An 18,900-nucleotide genomic window follows, 5' to 3' on the forward strand; every position below is an offset into this window, starting at 1 on the left:
CACACTCTCACACACACTCTTGACGTGTGGCAGATGGTAGTTATGGTCTCCTTGTTCAAGGGGTGGGTCTAATCCTGAATGCAAACAGTAAACATTACACTCACAAAAGTTCAAAAATAATAAAATACATTTCAAATGGGATTAACTTCATTCCAGCCTGTGTCTATTCCACAAGTTACCACCGGCTAAATTCTATGATGTTAAAATGCCTATTTACTCTGTTCCAGTCTCAGCTTCAGCAAACAGCACGACAGCCTTTTCAGAACCAGGACAAATACAGAGGGAGAGATGGGCATCTGTCCCAAATGCCATCCTATTCCCTATATAGTGGACTACTTTTGACCAGAGCCCTATGGCACTATATAGGGAATAGGGTGCCATTTGGGATGTAGTGAGACAGAGTGACAGTCATACTACTGCAGCTGCTGGTGGGTTGAGTGCTTAGAGCTCGCTGCTCAGTAACTGCTTCATTTTTAAAGCTTCAACAAAATACTTGAAGCTGAATGAGTACTTTAATAGACAAGCGGTTGTTTTGGATGCTTTGAGCTGTGCCGTTTAAGTCGGCACTACTAGTGTTGCCAAAGCTCAAAACAAACCGCTCAAATCACCCCCAAAACATCAATCCATTTACAACTGCTTGTCTATCAAAGATTGAGAGTCTATGCTGTGGCTGCAGCTGGCTGAGGAAACCACCCTCATAGTGTTTTGAGTGCAGATTTTTGCTGTGACAGCGGCTGGCTGGGGATCAGGGGCTCAGGCCTCTCCGTCTCCCCAGGACAAAGCTTCTCATTGTCAGCCTGCCTGGCCTCCCAGTCCCCCTGAGGACGATCTGAGATTGGAGATGGGCGTAGTGACTGACACCAGCAGGATGTGTGAGGGGGGGGGTATATCATTGTGCTCCTCCTGTGTCGGGCTGGTTCTCTCTTCTCCTTCTGGTTCATAGGCTGGTTCTCTCGGTTCTCCTTCTGGTTCATAGGCTGGTACTCTCCCTGTTCTTCTTCTGGTTCTTCTGGTTCATAGGCTGGTTCTCTCCCTGTTGTGCTTGTATTAACTGGAGACCTTAATGGCCCTCAGTGCTTCCTTCTCTCTCTGTGTGTGGTGTGCGTGTGCATACTATTTGTGTCTCCCACATTAAAAATCATTTTGTTTGACATCATTACTGTTGACATGTTCATGTTGACACTTGACAGTCAGGAATGTGAGATTGTCCTGGCCTCCATCCATTGTACTATGAGTTGTAATAGTTTAATGTACCATTCAGTACTGAAGCTGTCATTCTGCCTGGGTTGATCATCCTCAACAGTCAATGGTTATGAAGCCATGTGTGAATCAATGAAACGCTCAATAAGGACCTTCCATGTTCATCCCAGCCAGAAACAACTCTGCACTGACCATTTAGGATATTAAACCAATCATATTCTGCGGCTGACTCTCAAACTGACCCCTATTTCCAATATAGTGCACTACTTGTGACCAGGGCCCATAATGAATAGGGTGTCATTTGGGAGGCAGGATCTGATTCATATAAACTGGGTTTATTTTCTGCAAGCAAGTTTTCTACAGCAGGGAGACACACCACATGGGTGGACGTTCAGGATGCAAAGGTTGCTCTTAAGGTTGGTAACAGATAATTATTAACAGGTGACTAACRATTACAGAGCGACAATCTCTGGAACAGCCCTTTTTATCAGTGAGGAGGAGTACTTTTTATATGATGTTTGTTATCTATCATTACTGTCGTATGCAAAATAGATACAGGTCATAAAGTCTCTCCACCTTTACAGCATCTTATCTGTTCCATTAGTTATGACTTTTTTTTTTATTCCCCAAAACGTTTTGTCCTCAACCTGGCTCAATAAATGTACATTTCCTGTCTTCCCCTGCTATTCTCATTCGTGTTGAACCATAGCACAGCCATATACATTTAGAGAATTCTGCTAACTTGGAATTCTAATGGATGACATATTGGTATCAAAAGTTCCAAGAACAATTGCAGTCTGGTTCTGAATGAGAATATTTTGCGTAGAGGGTTTGGTTGGTGCCAACATGGAGGTTAGGTTTGCAACCTCTCTCTGACTGTGCTGTTAACCTCATTCCTTTTCCTGCTACTGCACTCCTATGTAGCTGTTAGCCTGTCTCCACCTCTAGTGGGATTAAATGCTTAGTCTAGTGTATGACCACTCCTGGATTAGCCCGTTACACTGAACACCAGTCCAGAGACCAGCTAGACTCTCTAGGAAGCCTTGTCACTGACTTGAGACAGAGTTTAACGGACACTCGCACACAACCCAAGCCACACAGTTGTGTTTTTGTAATATATATATATATATATATATATATATATATATTTTTACCAGGCAGGTCAATTAAGAACAAATTCTTCTTTACAATCACAGCCTGGAGTCTGAACTGCTCCTCTTAGATACAGTATTATCCTACTGTTCATATTCATAGAACTATAGTATGTAGAAGCAAGTATGGAGCTTGGAGGTAGGGTTGCCAACTTTCTCACTACCAAATAAGGGACAAAAGGTGGCGTGCTAGTGCACGGTCCCACGGCAGTGTGGGTATGGTGTTGTGTGAATGAATATACACTATATTCTTATTTAATTGGAAAGGCAAAACATTCTTATATTCCGTTTAGTCTATAGCTTTACTAAAACTGTATCATTATGTAAACTTATGTGAATAAGCATCAAAATAAATGATCAAAGAAATCACAATTTGGAACTTTGCAGCAAAAAAACCAAACCCATTTCAAATGCAAAAGAGGAAAAGAGGGGCATGAATCACTCCCCAAGTCTACTTTTTCCATGTATATTTCTGCTGCTCTTGACTGATTCAAGCTGGGGTTTTTTGCATAGCCAGAGAAGTCCTTCCATGACATGTCACAGTTCAGATATTTGAAGTTCATTTTTGATCAGCTCTGTGTTGCATCTGTTTCTAGAGTCTGACCATTTAATGGTCATCAGAGAGAAAATCCTCTCTACAAAGGCATTTCAGCCTGGCACACTGAGGACAAGTTGGCTTTCCCTTGGTTTTGGAAAACTGCCACCCACTTCACACTGGTGGATTTTGTGGTATCCTGTCTGGCTTTCTGTATTTCCTCCCGGCTAGTACACAACTCTTCAGTGTTGGTCCATACTGACTGTCTCTGTCATTTTGAGGGCAACCATCACCTGCTCCAGGTCAGTGAAGGAGAGCTCCTCAGAGGGCGACTGGTTTCAGTTCCACCATTACATTTTCTGGTGAGAAATCAAACCACTTGTCAATATATGTAATGACAGTGTCATAGAACGTCACAATGTCCTGTTGCTGCTTGGACCTTTGTGCTGACAATTGTTTGTCCATCAGCTGCTTGGTCTGGTATCCAAAAAAGCTGTCCTGTTTCCACTGAAGCATCTTCATTTTCAACTCTTGGACTTCCTCGTAAACATCTTGGACTTCCTCGTAAACATCTTGGACTTCCTCGTAAACATCTTGGACTTCCTCGTAAACATCTTGGACTTCCTCGTAAACATCTTGGACTTCCTCGTAAACATCTTGGACTTCCTCGTAAACATCTTGGACTTCCTCGTAAACATCTTGGACTTCCTCGTAAACATCTGTGATGCAGAGTGTTGTTTCCACCAGCTTTTTTACGAGTTGGTCAAAAACACACCCCACGTTGTGGAAAAAGCACATATAAATCTCAGCAGCTTCTGTTTATTCTTCATACTAAAAAAATAATCTTCAGTGCCACAGGACAGGTCTCCCCAAGGGCCCTGAAGTATGACGTAAGAGCTGGCCAGCTTTGGCAGGAGACGGTCGACAGCTGGATGAAGAGCGAGCCATCGTGTGCAAACATGTCTCAGAACTTCACACACTCCATCAGACACAGAGAAATATCTCACGCACGCTGGAAAAGGCCTTCTTGTGCATTTCTGTGGTTGCACGCTGAGTTAAGTTATTCTCCCCTCCATGGCCAATTGAGAATTCCCGACGGCATAAAGTACAGAAAGCTTTTGTCGAGTCACCACTGACGGGCTGAACACACGTCTCTTTTGCTTCCCGTTGTTTGTTGTAGCTGCACAGTCTTTTCTTTCTTTTTTTGTTGTTGCATGTTTTATCCATATTTCCTTGATATGCCAAACCGACTGAACAACAACAGAAATTACTTTGCAGGAATTGGCGCGTTTACGCTATACTGTGATTGGATGAATATACGGGACAAGTGAKGTCCCGTAWGGGACTAACCAATATAAGGGACATCCCGGCTAATACTAACTGTTGGCAACCCTACTTGGAAGAGCTATAGTGTTCTTAGAGAAACTGAAGTATGCTTGCTTGGTGAGTATTTAGTAACAGCAGTGCACTAGGTCCAATAGCTTCATGTCCTTTTTCCCTTGCTAGCCGTCTCTATGTTCCACATTTGCACTAATAAAACAACACAGGGCGATGTTTTAATTGTCCCAGCTCCCTGTTTCTGGTGTAAACCTGTCATGGAGTGTTCTCTAATTCATTGAGAACAGGAACATCGCCTATTTCTCTCTTGGTCTTTGGATGGTTGTTGAACGCTAGAATCCAGGCTGTCTTGATCTCTGTCACACTAATGGTATTATAACTTCATTTTATATCCATTCCTTGTCAACTGTTGCTTTAAATGTGGAGTTAGTGCTAATTTTTCTCTTTGTGATGAGCAATCTGCTATTTCGCTCTTTGTAGAGGTATAGATCTGCTCACTCCATGTAACAGCGTGGATATGTGCTGAACGAGACATGCTTTCTCTGTCTCTCTCTTGCTGTCTTACTCTCTCTAGGCATAGATATGTGCTTAACTAGATCTGTTTTCTCTGTAGGACTCGAAGGCAGAGCTGCGTCCTCGTCTGTGCTCGATGAAGAAGGGTGTGACGGGCTATGGCTTCAACTTGCACAGTGAGAAGTCTAAACCAGGCCAGTACATTAGAGCTGTGGACGAGGAATCTCCTGCTGACAAGGCTGGCCTCAAACCGCAGGACAAGATAGTACAGGTACGTATGTCTTTACTGTACAAACAGAGACTCTGTACAGGATGTTTTTATAAAGCCAACTACTCAGCAGCACATCCCTGAACCATATTAGCAATGCAGGGCAATATTCTTCTGGTACTGTTTGTCTTCACCTTTATCAACTTGTACAGACATGTCTTCTCTATTGTACAGATAGTATGCAAGGCATCGATATGACAATCAGACAGTTGTGCTGTTCTTGAGGATGAATGTGTGTGTTGTAATCTCATTACATCAGTGGCAGAGTGGGAATGGTAATCAGTACTGGGATTAGGTAATGCACTGTTGGGAAGTGAGTTTGTGTGAGGGGGGGAGGGAGAGAACGAGAGACACAAAAACAGAGGGTTTTTCAAGGCCAGTTCTGTTAGTGTGAAGGGGAAACAGTCCTTGATACTGTTGTTTTTCGGGCCCTAGGTCCCCATGTCGTAATACGACCACTGTCTGTCTCTGATGTGAATTACACTCCAATTACACTGACTTCAAACAGTGTCTGACAAAGGTCAAGGCTGTAAGTCTAACTAATGCTTTATACTAACCAGGGAAACGTTTGTGAGCTACCGTTCTTAGGTATGGGGTACACACACACACACACACACACAGACTGGGATCAGGGATAGAGTGTATAAGGGCTCTGCTCTGTTGTGTGATCACTATGGAAGTCTGTGAGAGAGATTGAATTGATTCCAAACGATATTCCCACCTCTGACTTTCTCCCGTTGGAATTCAACAGGCAGCACTGAGTCCTATAGCAGTGGGTAGTTCCTACTAGGGTGCTTCCTACAGCGTCCCTAACCGTTTAATTCAGTTTAAACTTCCAATAGATGACCACCCATAACAACTATATTGTCTCACTGTTCTCTGTGATCATGGTGAATGTACTGGACAGCTGTACTTAAAAAAAAACGTTCTGTCTCTCTCTCTTTGTCTCTCTGTCTCTAACCAGGTCAACAGTATGTCAGTAGTAGGGATGCAGCACAGTGAGGTGGTGGCAGCCATCAAGGCTGGGGGAGATGAGACCAGTCTACTGGTGGTGGATCGTGAAGCAGAAGCTTTCTTCAACAGCTGCAACGTCATTCCTACTGAGGCCCACCTCACAGGTACACAAACACACTATCTCCTTGGAAAAACACTGGTCGGGCAGATTCCTGTGAATCCTTCGGTCATTTGGTCATAGATTAGTTGAGTAGAAATTTACTAGGAAAGATTAAGAAAGTTATGGACTTCCATGTAAGTCCTACTTGTCGTCAAGTAGTACTATCGCTCTCCAAGCGTACACACAGTGGCCTTGTTGAAGTTAATGATTCAACTGAAGTTGGGGGTGGAGGACTAGCTGGCTGGCCATAGTCCCAGTCGGTATTAGATAGAACATTGCGGCCCGCTTGTGGGGAAAAACCTGTGGTTACCTAGGTTACACCATTGGCTCACAGCAAAAACTTCACCTTTTTCAARCACAGTTTTCTTGTTTGTTTGATTTGGTCAATTACAAAACTACATTTGAAGAAAAGTAAAACATGTCTAAAGATTACTTTTCAGAATTGCCTGCTCCAGGGCGTTCTCACTACTTAGATTATTTTAATATTGTAGAGGTCACCAATCTTTTCTGAGTCAAGGTCACTTTCGTAGTCAAAAAGCAAGCTGAGATCTAAYGCTCAGAATTGTTTCAAAACATGACTTAAACGTACCATTTAACCTAATAAAAATACTTCTGTAGGAATGAGATTTGTGCAGCAGGCCTAATACATTATCACATGATATTGGCTATATGCCTGGCCTGCCAATATTGTTATTCTCAGGGAGAGAGCGGCAGAGGATCCACCTCTCACGATCSCTGCTCTCTCCTTCCTTTCCTCTGGTACACTGACCAGAGAGAGGGGACATGTCTTCCACCTGATGGCAAAACTCGAGTCGCACCGCATCTGCCTCAAATGCACAAATTCATGTTGTTCCTATGACCAGAGAAATTGAAATATTCCTAGATATTAAAAATAGACACGACCAGCTGCTAATAATAATAAAAACGCGATGGACTTGGCTACTCATTCATTGCAGCTGCAGTGTGAGGGGAAGTAGGGAGAAGCACGTTTTATAATAGTGTTGACTAAAAACTGTTGACAGTGCTCAATACAATAATAAAGACATGAACTCACTCAAACAGCAGCTCTTCGCTGTATTCTTTGACAATTTCTCTCTGGTCAAGGTTTTAAAAGTTTATGAAATCTCACGTGGGCTAGTATCAAATTTAGCTGGAGTCGTGGAAGCTGTAGGCATGGTGATTTGAGCTATCCGACTGGCCAGCGCAGTAGGCAGCACTCGATTTAGCAACAGATCTCCCAGTCCGCTGGGTAGTCAGTTTGTCTTTTCAGACAGATGAAATGGGAACACATTGTGCGCAGGGCTTCTGAGTMAAGTGCATCTACCGCCAACAGCACAACACAAATCACATCAAAAAGGAGTGAAAGCCTTTGTTGGCTTTTCTATAGAAAATATATACTAGCTAGCTACTGACTGGAACATTAAGGTAGCCAAGACCAACAACACAAACAAATGGACAATAAAGTGAGTAGAATTACAAGACTATACTAAACAAGTTTATATGCTTTACCTGTGGTGAAATGTTTTCCATACACATAATAGCTATGTGATGTAGCCTACTTGGACACTGAGTCCCCACTCTCCCACATCAAATAACCTGAAGCCACAGACTCTTCTCGCTGGCTCTATTTCCATACATAGGAGTATTACGAACCGTAGTTTGGAATTTCTGACCTGGTTACTGTAAGATTCATATGTGTAAACATATGAACAACAGCTTTTCGGCATGTTTTGTTATTTCTGTACAACGAAGGTGGCTCTTCTACAATGTGGGTCAACGGGGAAGGAATGTTTTGTTTTCCCCAATTTGTGGTCGACAGGAATCCCATATTATTACGTGGATATCGACTCGGACTATCAGAACTAGACCAAGCCAATAGCCTTCTCTTTTAAGATGAAGTCATAGCAACAGTATTCATGGTGACAGCTGGGGTGTGGAGGATGCAGAAGTCCCTTAAGATCTGGGACAGAAGAGTCAGGCACTAAAGTCAAACCCTTTATTCAAATTAATTACATTTTCACAGTACTTATTAGTCTGATTAGTCAACAATAACACTGACATCATACAGGACAGAAAAGGACTGTGATTCCAATGAAGTACTACACTATATGACCAAAAGTATGTGGACACCTGCTCGTTGAACATCTCATTCCAAAATCATGGGCATTAATATGGAGTTGGTTCCCCCTTTGCTGCTATAACAGTCTCCACTCTTCTGGGAAGGCTTTCCACTAGATGTTGGAACATTAATGCAGGGATTTGCTTCCATTCAGCCATGAGCATTAGTGAGGTCGGGCACTGATGTTGTGGAGATTTAGGCCTGGCTCGTTTTCGGCGTTCCAATTCATCCTGAAGGTGTTCAGGTCAGGGCTCTGTGCAGGCCAGTCAAGTTCTTCCACACCGATCTCGAAAAACCATTTCTGTATGGATCTCGCTTTGTGCACAGAGGCATTGTCATGCGTTAACAGGAAAGGGCCTTCCCCAAACTGTTGCCATGAAGTTGGAACGACTGAATCGTCCAGAATGTCATTGTATGCTCTAGAGTTAAGATTTCCCTTCACTGGAACTAAGTGGTCTAGCCCGAACCATGAAAAACAGCCCCAGAGCATTATTCTTCCTCCACCAAACTTTAGTTGGCACTATGCATTCTGGCAGGTTGCGTTCTCCTGGCATCCGCCACACCCAGATTAGTCCGTCGGACTACCAGATGGTGAAGTGTGATTCATCACTCCAGAGAACGTGTTTCCACTGCTMCAGAGTCCAATGGCGGCGAGCTTTACACCACTCCAGCTGACGCTTGGCATAGCGCATGGTGATCTTAGGCTTGTATGCTGCTGCTTTGCCATGGAAACCCATTTTCATGAAGCTCCCGATGAACAGTTTTTGTGCTGACGTTGCTTCCAGAAGCAGTTTGGAGTGAGTGTTGCAACCGAGGACAGACTATTTTTATGCCCGACGCGCTTCAGCACTCGGTGGTCCCGTTCTGTGAGCTTGTGTGGCCTACCACTTCGCGGCTGAGCGGTAGTTCAGGGCAGAARTTTTACGAACTGACTTGTTGGAAAGGTGGCATCCTATGACGGTGCCACGTTGAAAGTCACTGAGCTCTTCAGTAAAGCCATTCTACTGCCAATGTTTGTCTATGGAGATTGCATGACAGTGTGCTCGATTTTATACACCTGCCAGCAACGGGTGTGGCTGAAATGGCAGAATCCACTAATTTGAAGGGGTGTCCAAATACACAACCAGTCTCAATGTCAACAGTGAAGAGGCGATTCCAGGATGCTGGCCTTCTAGGCAGAGTTCCAATGTCTGTGTTCTTTTGCCCATCTTAATCTTTTATTTTTATTGGCCAGTCTGAGATATGGCTTTTTCTTTGCAACTCTGCCTAGAAGGCCAGCATCCCGGAGTCGCCCCTTCACTGTTGACGTTGAGACTCGTGTTTTGCGGGTACTATTTAATGAAGCTGCCAGTTGAGGACTTGTGAGGCGTCTGTTTCTCAAACTAGACACTCCTCTTGCTCAGTTGTGCACCGGGGCCTCCCACTCCTCTTTCTATTCTGGTTAGAGCCAATTTGCGCTGTTCTGTGAAGGGAGTAGTACACAGCGTTGTATGAGATCTTCAGTTTCTTGGAAATTTCTCACATGTATTGCCCTCATTTCTCAAAACAAGAATAGACTGACGAGTTTCAGAAGAAAGGTCTTTGTTTCGGCCATTTTGAGTCTGTAATCGAACCCACAAATGCTGACAATCCAGATACTCAACTAGTCTTAAAGAAGTCCTGTTTTTTTGCTTCTTAATCAGGACAACAGTTTTCAGCTGTGCTAACATAATTGCAAAAGGCTTTTCTAATAGATCAATTAGCCTTATAAAATGATCAACTTGGATTAGCTAACACAACGTCCCATTGGAACACAAAAGTGATGGTTGCTGATAATGGGCCTCTGTATGCCTATGTAGATATTCCATAAGAAAATAAGCAGTTTCCAGCTACAATAGTCATTTACAACATTAACAATGTCTACACTGTATTTCTGATCAATTTGAATGTTAATGGCAAAAAAATTCTAATTGACCCCAAACTTTTGAACGGTTCTGTGTGTGTGTGTGTGTGTGTATCCTCCTAATATCACCATTCCTTATCCACAATGGTGACTCAACTATTGTTCCACTGAACCGCTCAGCTGATTTGGCTTTTCGTCTGTTTCCTCTAGGACCTCTTCCTGAACCTGTGTCCAATGGAGGAGCAGAAGAGGAGGTGAGGGGGGGGGGGGGGTGCTTCTCCCAGGCTCTTATCACCAAAGTGGACATTCCTGGATAGAGATTAGGGCGGTTCTCCTGGAGAACTTTCCTCAACAATCACTCATCCTAGACCAAATGTTCTTTCTCTCGCTCTGCCTTACACATTCACATGATTCAGAGCTTGGCTCAAAGCTTTGAATGTTGAATTGGTAAATCAGAAACCTAAAAAAGCCTTTGGCTAGATAAGATGGGGGTGTGGCAGTACCACTCACTATAATCATACCTCATTGAGAGCAGACCGATCTAAAGCAGTGACACTAACGCTGTGTCCCAAAATGGCACCCTGTCCCCTTTACCCATTGGGCTCTAGTCAAAAGTAGTGCACTTAATAGATAATGGGGTGCCATTTGGGATGCACATTAAGATTTGACCCTGGCTGACAAAGAAGCCATGACACCCTGGGAACAAGCCTAGGGGATTGGCAGCGACGATATCGTGGCTGACCCTGTCACCATGGTAACTGTCGGATCAGAGCGGTGGACAGTGGGCCAGTGTGCTCTCTCTCTCTCTCTCTCTCTCTCTCTCTCTCTCTCTCTCTCTCTCTCTCTGGGATTGGGAGCCTCTAATTCCTGAGGCGTGCTGGAGATTATGCTAATGAGATGAGATGGCTAACTATCCGACTATCCCACTAACTCAGGGCGACAGAGCTGAGAGTAGAGAACATACGCATTTTAATGTCTCTGAGCAGGTGATCAAATAAAAATCACATTTTATTAGTCACAATGGCTGAATACAACAGGTGTAGATCTTACAATGATATGCTTACGAGACCCTAACCATCAATGCAGTTAAAAAAKAAGAATAAGAAATAAAAGTAACAAGTAATTAAAGAGCAGCAGTAAAATAACAATAGCGAGACTATATACAGGGCGGTACCGGTACAGAGTCAATGTGCAGGGGCACCGGTTAGTCGAGGTAATATGTACATGTAGGTGGAGTTAAAGTGACTATGCATAGATGACAACAGAGAGGGGTAGAAGCTGTTTAGAAGCCTCTTGGACATAGACTTGGTGCTCCGGTACCACTTGCCGTGCGGTTGCAGAGAGAACAGTCTGACTCGGGTGGCTGGCGTCTTTGACAATTTTTAGGGCCTTCCTCTGACACCGCCTGGTATAGAGGTCCTGGATGGCAGGAAGCTTGGCCCCAGTGATGTACTGGGCCGTTTGCACTACCCTCTGTAGTGCCTTGCGGTCGGAGGCCGAGCAGTTGCCATACCAGACAGTGATGCAACCAGTCAGGATGCTCTCGATGGTGTAGCTGTAAAACCTTTTGAGGATTTGAGGACCCATGACAAATCTTTTCAGTCTCCTGAGGGGGAATAGGTTTTGTCGTGCCCTCTTCACAACTGTCTTGGTGTGCTTGGACAATGTTAGTTTGTTGGTGATGTGGACACCAAGGAACTTGAAGCTCTCAACCTGCTCCACTACAGCCCCGTCAATGAGAATGGGTGTCAATGTTCAGCAGCAAATAAGACTGCACAGTGATCAGTGTTGGTGTGCTGTCTCAGCCAGTTGATAGAATCACACAGGTTGCTGTGAGGTAGGGTACCACAAGGTGAATCCCGACCCCTAGTGGCCACAGTGATGATCACACCTACTGGTGATGGCCCTGATGTCAACGTACTGGTACTGTGTGTTTAGCTGATGTGTGTACAGTTGAACAGTAAGGTAAGCTGTGTTTTATAGTGTGTTTGTGTGTCTTATCTCTACAGCTGGATGGTAAGGTAGCAGTAAAGCCTAAGGTGTCTGTCAGTGCATCTACATCCAGCACCAACTCCACTGCCTCTCTACCAACATCTGCTGCCAGCACCCCTCCACCAGAGGTGTGTGTGGTGTGTGTGGTGTGTGTGGTGTGTGTGGTGTGTGTGGTGTGTGTGTGGTGTGTGTGGTGTGTGTGTGGTGTGTGTGGTGTGTGTGTGTGTGTGTGTGAGAGAGCAGGGTGTTTTGAAAACCCAGTATAAGTGGAAGGATAAGTCGTCACTAATCATCAAGATAAATATGATACAAAATATGAGTCTTATTATAATAATTCACATATCAAAGTTCCTGCTATCCTACATGACTTTATGGCCTCGAGGGGTATTTTGAAAACAGTATCAGTCATGTAGTTTTATAATTCAATTCTACAAATTTTGTTATGAGGTTGAGAGAAAATGTTGCCGTTTTAAAGCAAATTTCCTGCAATTCTACACATTTTGCCATTGCTTATGTAAATATTCTATCTGGAGGGGGTTTCCCGTGGCAGTTTTGCGTATGGAGTAACGCATAATGTTCTCTCTCTCTCTCTGTGTAGGTCCGGGTGCCTCCGGTTAAGGAGCCTAATGCGAGCCTCACCCTCAGCATGTCTCTAGCCCAGGCCAAGGAGAGAGCTCACCAGAAACGCTCATCCAAGAAGGCCCCTGCCATGGACTGGAGCAAGAGGAACGAACTCTTCAGTAACCTATAAATTACGTTTCCTTCCTCCTTTCTCTCGCTCTCTCTCAAGCAGACACACAATGTATGATGTGAACAGTGTTAATATTTTGTGATTTTCATGTGCTAATTGAGGGGTTTTCCACTTATTTTTTTCAATTAAAAAAATATTATTTAATGCCACTCCTGCATAAGAAACAATGTAAAGATGGAAAAACAATGTATAGTTTCCATCTAGTAGAATGAAGAAATCAAAGATGATGGGATATATGGAAATAAGAAATGAATGTGTGTATCATGAAGGTGTGTTGAATCTTATTGTCAGTCTATCTGCAATCTGATTGGTTGCTATACTTCCTTGTTGACTCACGAGCTAGCTATTAGCAAGCTGGGAGTGATTGAGTTTTTCGGATGAGTTAAGATTAATCAAAACTTCTTTCCAGAGACTTTCATGTTTAGTACTTCTGCCTGAGCGCTGGATTCAATCCGTATGGTGGAAGATCCAAGTTATTTCTCAATTTAAAGTTAGTGAATTTTCCTGCATTCACAGTACACGCTGTATACGTCGACTCAATCGGAAATGACCTTTACATTTGAACCTGGATCTTCTGCGATATGGATGAAACCCAGCCCTTAATGAATGACTAACAATCTGAATTCTTAGCAATACAAAACCATCGTCTGAMCATTCATCGCTTAATGAGAGTTCGGGTTAGCAGATATCGCTGAATTTGTATCATTYTATTGCTGACCGCTGGTTTACTTTGACGTTTTACTACCCTATCTTTTTGAAGATGTTGACATGTCAATTCTTAGACTGTAGAACTCATTCAGAATACATGAGATTCTCTGTTCTATATGTGACAATCGTTGTTGGTCACATTATGGTTAAAGGGACTGAGGTATGTGGTTCTAGATGTTAACCCAAAGTAAACTGTTTAACTGTAAAGTTAACCTTCCAAACTGGTGTTCAATCACCACTATTGTAAAATCCTACGGTATTTTTRTCGTTGTGATTCAACTTTTTTTCCTGCCTATGTCTCATTGTTATTAAATGGTAATTGTTTCTTCTAGATTTGTACATAACACTCAAAATACAATTTCCCCATGTAATTTATGTCTTAAAGACTGTTCCAGAATCTCTCTGGGTTGAAGGGAGTGTTAGCCTACTGTATATGTGGCAGTTGGTGTTAGTCCAGTCAGTTAGCTCTGGTCCAGGGTGTTAGTGTATCAGGCTCTGGTCCTGGAGAGCTACTGGCTGTGTATGATAGAAGGGCTGAGTTGTCATGTCTTGAGGATGACTGGTATAAATGTGGTATCAAACATGTCTTTTGTCTTTTTTAACGGGTGTGAGAGAGAAGGCATACTCTGTGGGATCTCAAAGGAAAATGTTTGTATAACTTCTCCTTTTTAATGTTGTAAGCAGGTGGGCGTGTGTCGAGGGCTGGTGTTTTTAGAGCAGCGTTTCCCAAGCTGGGTCCTGGGGACTCCATGAGGTACACAGTTTGGATTTAGTCTTACACAGCTGATTCAAATCAACTTATCAAGCTTTGAATTAGCTATGTAGTGTTAGGGCAAAAAACCAAAACATGCACCCCTTGGGGTCCCCAGGACCCAGTTTGGGAAACGCTGCTCTAGAACAAACCAATCAGCAAGTTGGTGATCTCAAACAATGTTCTGACGTGAGAATGTCACTTTACTGTTTACTATTCCTGTAAATACAACGTAAAAATATTGTACTTACGGTTCTGTACAGTACGAACAGTTTGAGTAGTAGTTCACCCAAATTACATAAATTAGCAGTTGGAGACAGTGGTCAGGTGAACAAAACCGAAGCATGCATTGCAGTCTCACCTTTTACAGGGTAATGAAACCAATATGTGTGAACTAACTATAGGTATAAGTACCGTATTGATGGGTATTGTACTGACTATACTGGCTGTTTAATGCTCGAGTATCTGTGGCTGCGTCACAATTCCCAAATAGCACCCTAATCCCTATTTAGAGCACTACTCTGGTCAAAAGGTGCACTAAATAGGGTACATCCCAAATGGCACCCTAATCCCTATCTGACCAAAGTAATAAGACAGTGCGTGAAACAGAAGTAGCGACACGAGAGAATATCACGGAATTTTGTTTTATGAACGATAATATAAATACAATATTGAGAAGATGCATACAAACTGTTGGATGAAATACAAGTTTGTTTTAACTCCACACGAAAAGTCAGTCGATGTATACAGTGCATTGTCATGAAAGTTAAATACATACGGAAGCCGCTTTCTCTTCAAGAAACCGTCACTGAAATGGGCTCAACTCCGCCCCCTTGTGTTTGGTTTTGGGGGTGGCACGGGGTTACCACAGAATTAAAATGGCAGTTACATTTGCCAAGATCCACCCCACAGTTTTCCAAACAAGTGGGAACAAAGTTGCAGATTGTGCTTTTTACTATGTCAGGGCTTACTGTGGGTTACAGTAGTACAGTTCGGTTCAAAGAAGTCTGATGCTATGCAGTAGATTAGAACCATCCACGCCTGTTCTACTGTAATGTATTGGTGTGTACACTGACCTCACAGCTGACACGTCACATACACTAACACCTTCCACAGCTCAGCTGGACCTGAAGACTTGCACTTTCATTTGACAATAGTGCTTTACAAAGTACCCCCCCATTTTGGTTTGAACTCTTTGGAGGGCAAACACTGGATTTCCACTTTGGTTAAACATAAATACAAACATACATGGAATTTAATATGTAATACATATTTTAGAAATGTTTTAATGTTTTCACAAACAATCAAGAATATAGTATACTGAACAAAAATATAAATGCAACATGTACTGTGTTGGTCGTTGTTTCATGAGCTGAATTTTTTTTTTTTTTCCATATGCACAAAAAGTTAGTGAGCATTTCTCCTTTGTCAAGACAATCCCTCCACCTGACAGGCATATCAAGAAGCTGATTAAACAGCAGGATCATTACACAGGTGCACCTTGTGCTGGCGACAATAAAAGGTGCAGTTTTGTCACACAACACAATGCCATAGATGTGTGAATTTTGAAGAAGCACGCAATTGACATGTTGACTGCAGGAATATCCACCAGAGCGGTTGCCAGATAATTCATATCTCTACCATAAGCTGCCTCTGTCATTTTAGAGAATTTAGCAGTACGTCCAACCGGCCTCATAACCGCAGCCCAGGACCTCCACATCTGGCTACTTCACCTGCGGGATCTTCTGTGACCAGCCACCTGGACAGCTGATGAAACTGAGGAGTATTTATGTCTGTAATAAAGCCCTTTTGTGGAGAAAAACTCATTCTGATTGGCCCAACCATGGCTGCACCCCTGCCCAGTCATGTGAAATCCATAGATTAGGGCCTAATGAATATATTTCAATTGACTGATTWCCCTATATGAACTGTAAGCATTTCACGTTAAGGTCTACACCTGTTGAATTYGGCGGATGTGACAAATACAATTTGTACAAATACAAAAAAATCAAAAATCTTTGAAATTGTTGCATGATAAGCTGTAGACCACGCTATCTACTTAGAGAGTTTTCAGCTGTATTTTTCGTACATACCACAGACTGATGCTGGCACTAAAACCGCACTCAATGAGGGGTGTATACCGCCATAAGCAAACAGGAAAACGCTCATCCAGAGGCGGCACTCCTAGTGGCCGGGGACTTTAATGCAGGGAAACTTAAAATCAGTTTTACATAATTTCTATCAGCATGTTAATTGTGCAAGCAGAGGGGAAAAAAATTCWAGACCACCTTTACTCCACACACAGAGACACGTACAAAGCTCACCCTCGCCCTCCACTTGGCAAATCTGACCATAATTCTTATCCTCCAGATTCTTGCTTACAAGCAAAAATTAAAGCAGGAAGCACCAGTGACTCGGTCTATAAAAAGGTGGTCAGATGAAGCAGATGCTAAACAACAGGACTGTTTTGATAGCACAGACTGGAATATGTTCCGGGATTCTTCCGATGGTATTGAGGAGTACACCACATCAGTCACTGGCTTTAATCAATAAGTGCATCGAGGACGTGGTCCCCACAGTGACTGTACGTACATACCCAAACCAGAAGTCATGTATTGCAGGCAACATTCGCACTGAGCTAAAGAGAGAGCTGCCGCTTTCAAGGAGCGTGACTAACCYGTAAGCTTATAAGAAATCCCAAACTGCCCTCCGACGAACCATCAAACAGGCAAATCGTCAATACAGGACTAAGATCTAATCATACTACACTGGCTCCGACGCTCGTCGGATGAGGCAGGACTTGCAAACCATTACAGACTACAAACGAAAGCACAGCCAAGAACTGCCCAGTGACACGAGCCTACCAGACAAGCTAAACTACTTCTACGCTCGCTTCAAGGCAAGTAACACTGAAGCATGCATGAGAGCACCAGCTGTTCCAGACGGCTGTGTGATCTCACTCACATCAGCTGCGGAGAGCGAGACCTTTAAACAGGTCAACATTCACAAGGCCGCAGGGCCAGACGGATTACCAAGACTTGTACTCCGAGCATGCGCTGACCAACTGGCAAGTGTTTTCACTGACATTTTCAACCTCTCTCTGTCCGAGTCTGTAATACCAACATAGTCCCTGTGGCCAAGAACACTAAGTTAACCTGCCTAACTGACTACAGACCCGTAGCACTCACGTCTGTAGCCATGAAAGGCTTTGAAAGGCAGGTCATGGCTCACAAACACCATTATCCCAGAAACCCTAGACCCACTCCAATTTGCATACCACACCAACAGATCCACAGATGATGCAATCTCTATTGGCACTCCACACTGCCCTTTCACATCTGGACAAAAGGAATGACTGCACGGCCAGGCACAACTCCAACACCATCATTAAGTTTGCTGATGACAACAGTGGTAGGCCTGATCACTGACAACGATGAGACAGCCTATAGGGAGGTTAGACACCTGACCGTGTGGTGCAATGACAACAACATCTCCCTCAATGTGATCAAGACAAAGAAGATGATTGTGGACTACAGGAAAAGGAGGACCGAGCACACCCCCATTCTCATCAATGGGGCTGTAGTGGAGCAGGTTGAGAGCTTCAAGTTCCTTGGCGTCCACATCACCAACAAACTAACATGGTCCAAGCATACTAAGACAGTCGTGAAGAGGGCACAACAAAACCTATTCCCCCTCAGGAGACTGAAAAGATTTGGCATGGGTCCTCAGATCCTCAAAAGGTTCTACATCTGCACCATCGAGAGCATCCTGACGGGTTGCATCAGTGCCTGGTATGGCAACTGCTCGGCCTCCGACCACAAGGCACTACAGAGGGTAGTGCGAATGGCCCAGTACATCACCGGGGCCAAGCTTCCTGCAATCCAGGACCTCTATACCAGATGGTGTCAGAGTAAGCCCTGAAAATTGTCAAAGACTCCAGCCACCCTACTCATACTGTTCTCTCTGCTACCGCACGGCAAGCGGTACCAGATCGCCAAGTCTAGATCCATGAGGCTTCTAGACAGCTTCTACCCCCAAGCCATAAGACTCCTGAACAGCTAATCAAATGGCTACCCAGACTACTCGCATTGCCATTCGCCGCATGTGACAAATAACATTTTATTTGAAAATGTTGCGTTTATATTTTTGTTCAGAATATATTACATGTTATCATAAAACTTTAAAAAAAAAAATTACAAAGTACTTTTCTAATTATCATAGTTACTCCTAACATCACGTATAATATATTTTGAAGAGAATAGGTGCTCCCTTTGTAAAACAAAAAAATGCAACGTAAAAACAACAAAATCTCAGTTTTCAGTAACATTTAAGAGTCTCATGTTAAGAATATTGACACACAACATAAAATTGGGTAAAGTTTAAGATGAGAATATGATATAATTTACAATAAATGTACAATAAAAATGGACCCTTATTCCCTTCTGGTTGGCTCAGAGCAAAGATGTAGCAAAGCCACTCGTTCTGTCATAAACCCGTGCTCTATGTCATAAACCCGTGCTCTATGTCATAAACCCGTGCTCTATGTCATAAACCCGTGCTCTATGTCATAAACCCGTG

At 43.3% G+C, this 18,900-nt stretch overlaps 2 protein-coding genes across 2 annotated transcripts in view; one reads left to right on the plus strand and one right to left on the minus strand.

The window, feature by feature from the left end:
* The window catches only part of LOC111968149 (Na(+)/H(+) exchange regulatory cofactor NHE-RF1), a 37,236-nt gene extending 23,082 nt beyond the window's left edge, over positions 1 to 14,154 (plus strand). Inside the window, exons 2-6 of the mRNA XM_023993717.2 lie at positions 4,838 to 5,008; positions 5,970 to 6,123; positions 10,331 to 10,374; positions 12,130 to 12,240; positions 12,711 to 14,154. Coding sequence (XP_023849485.1) covers positions 4,838 to 5,008; positions 5,970 to 6,123; positions 10,331 to 10,374; positions 12,130 to 12,240; positions 12,711 to 12,863 — 633 coding nt within the window. The 3' untranslated portion in view covers positions 12,864 to 14,154. The remainder of the gene's footprint in view (positions 1 to 4,837; positions 5,009 to 5,969; positions 6,124 to 10,330; positions 10,375 to 12,129; positions 12,241 to 12,710) is intronic.
* A 798-nt stretch (positions 14,155 to 14,952) lies between these two features.
* The window catches only part of LOC111968145 (caskin-1-like), an 11,276-nt gene continuing 7,328 nt past the window's right edge, over positions 14,953 to 18,900 (minus strand). The window contains exon 7 of the mRNA XM_070445044.1: positions 14,953 to 18,900. This exon is cut by the window's right edge and continues 632 nt beyond it. The gene's annotated coding sequence lies outside the window, so the exon portion shown is untranslated.

The sequence above is a fragment of the Salvelinus sp. IW2-2015 genome, linkage group LG8 (genome assembly GCF_002910315.2).
Source record: "Salvelinus sp. IW2-2015 linkage group LG8, ASM291031v2, whole genome shotgun sequence".
NCBI lineage: Eukaryota > Metazoa > Chordata > Actinopteri > Salmoniformes > Salmonidae > Salvelinus > Salvelinus sp. IW2-2015.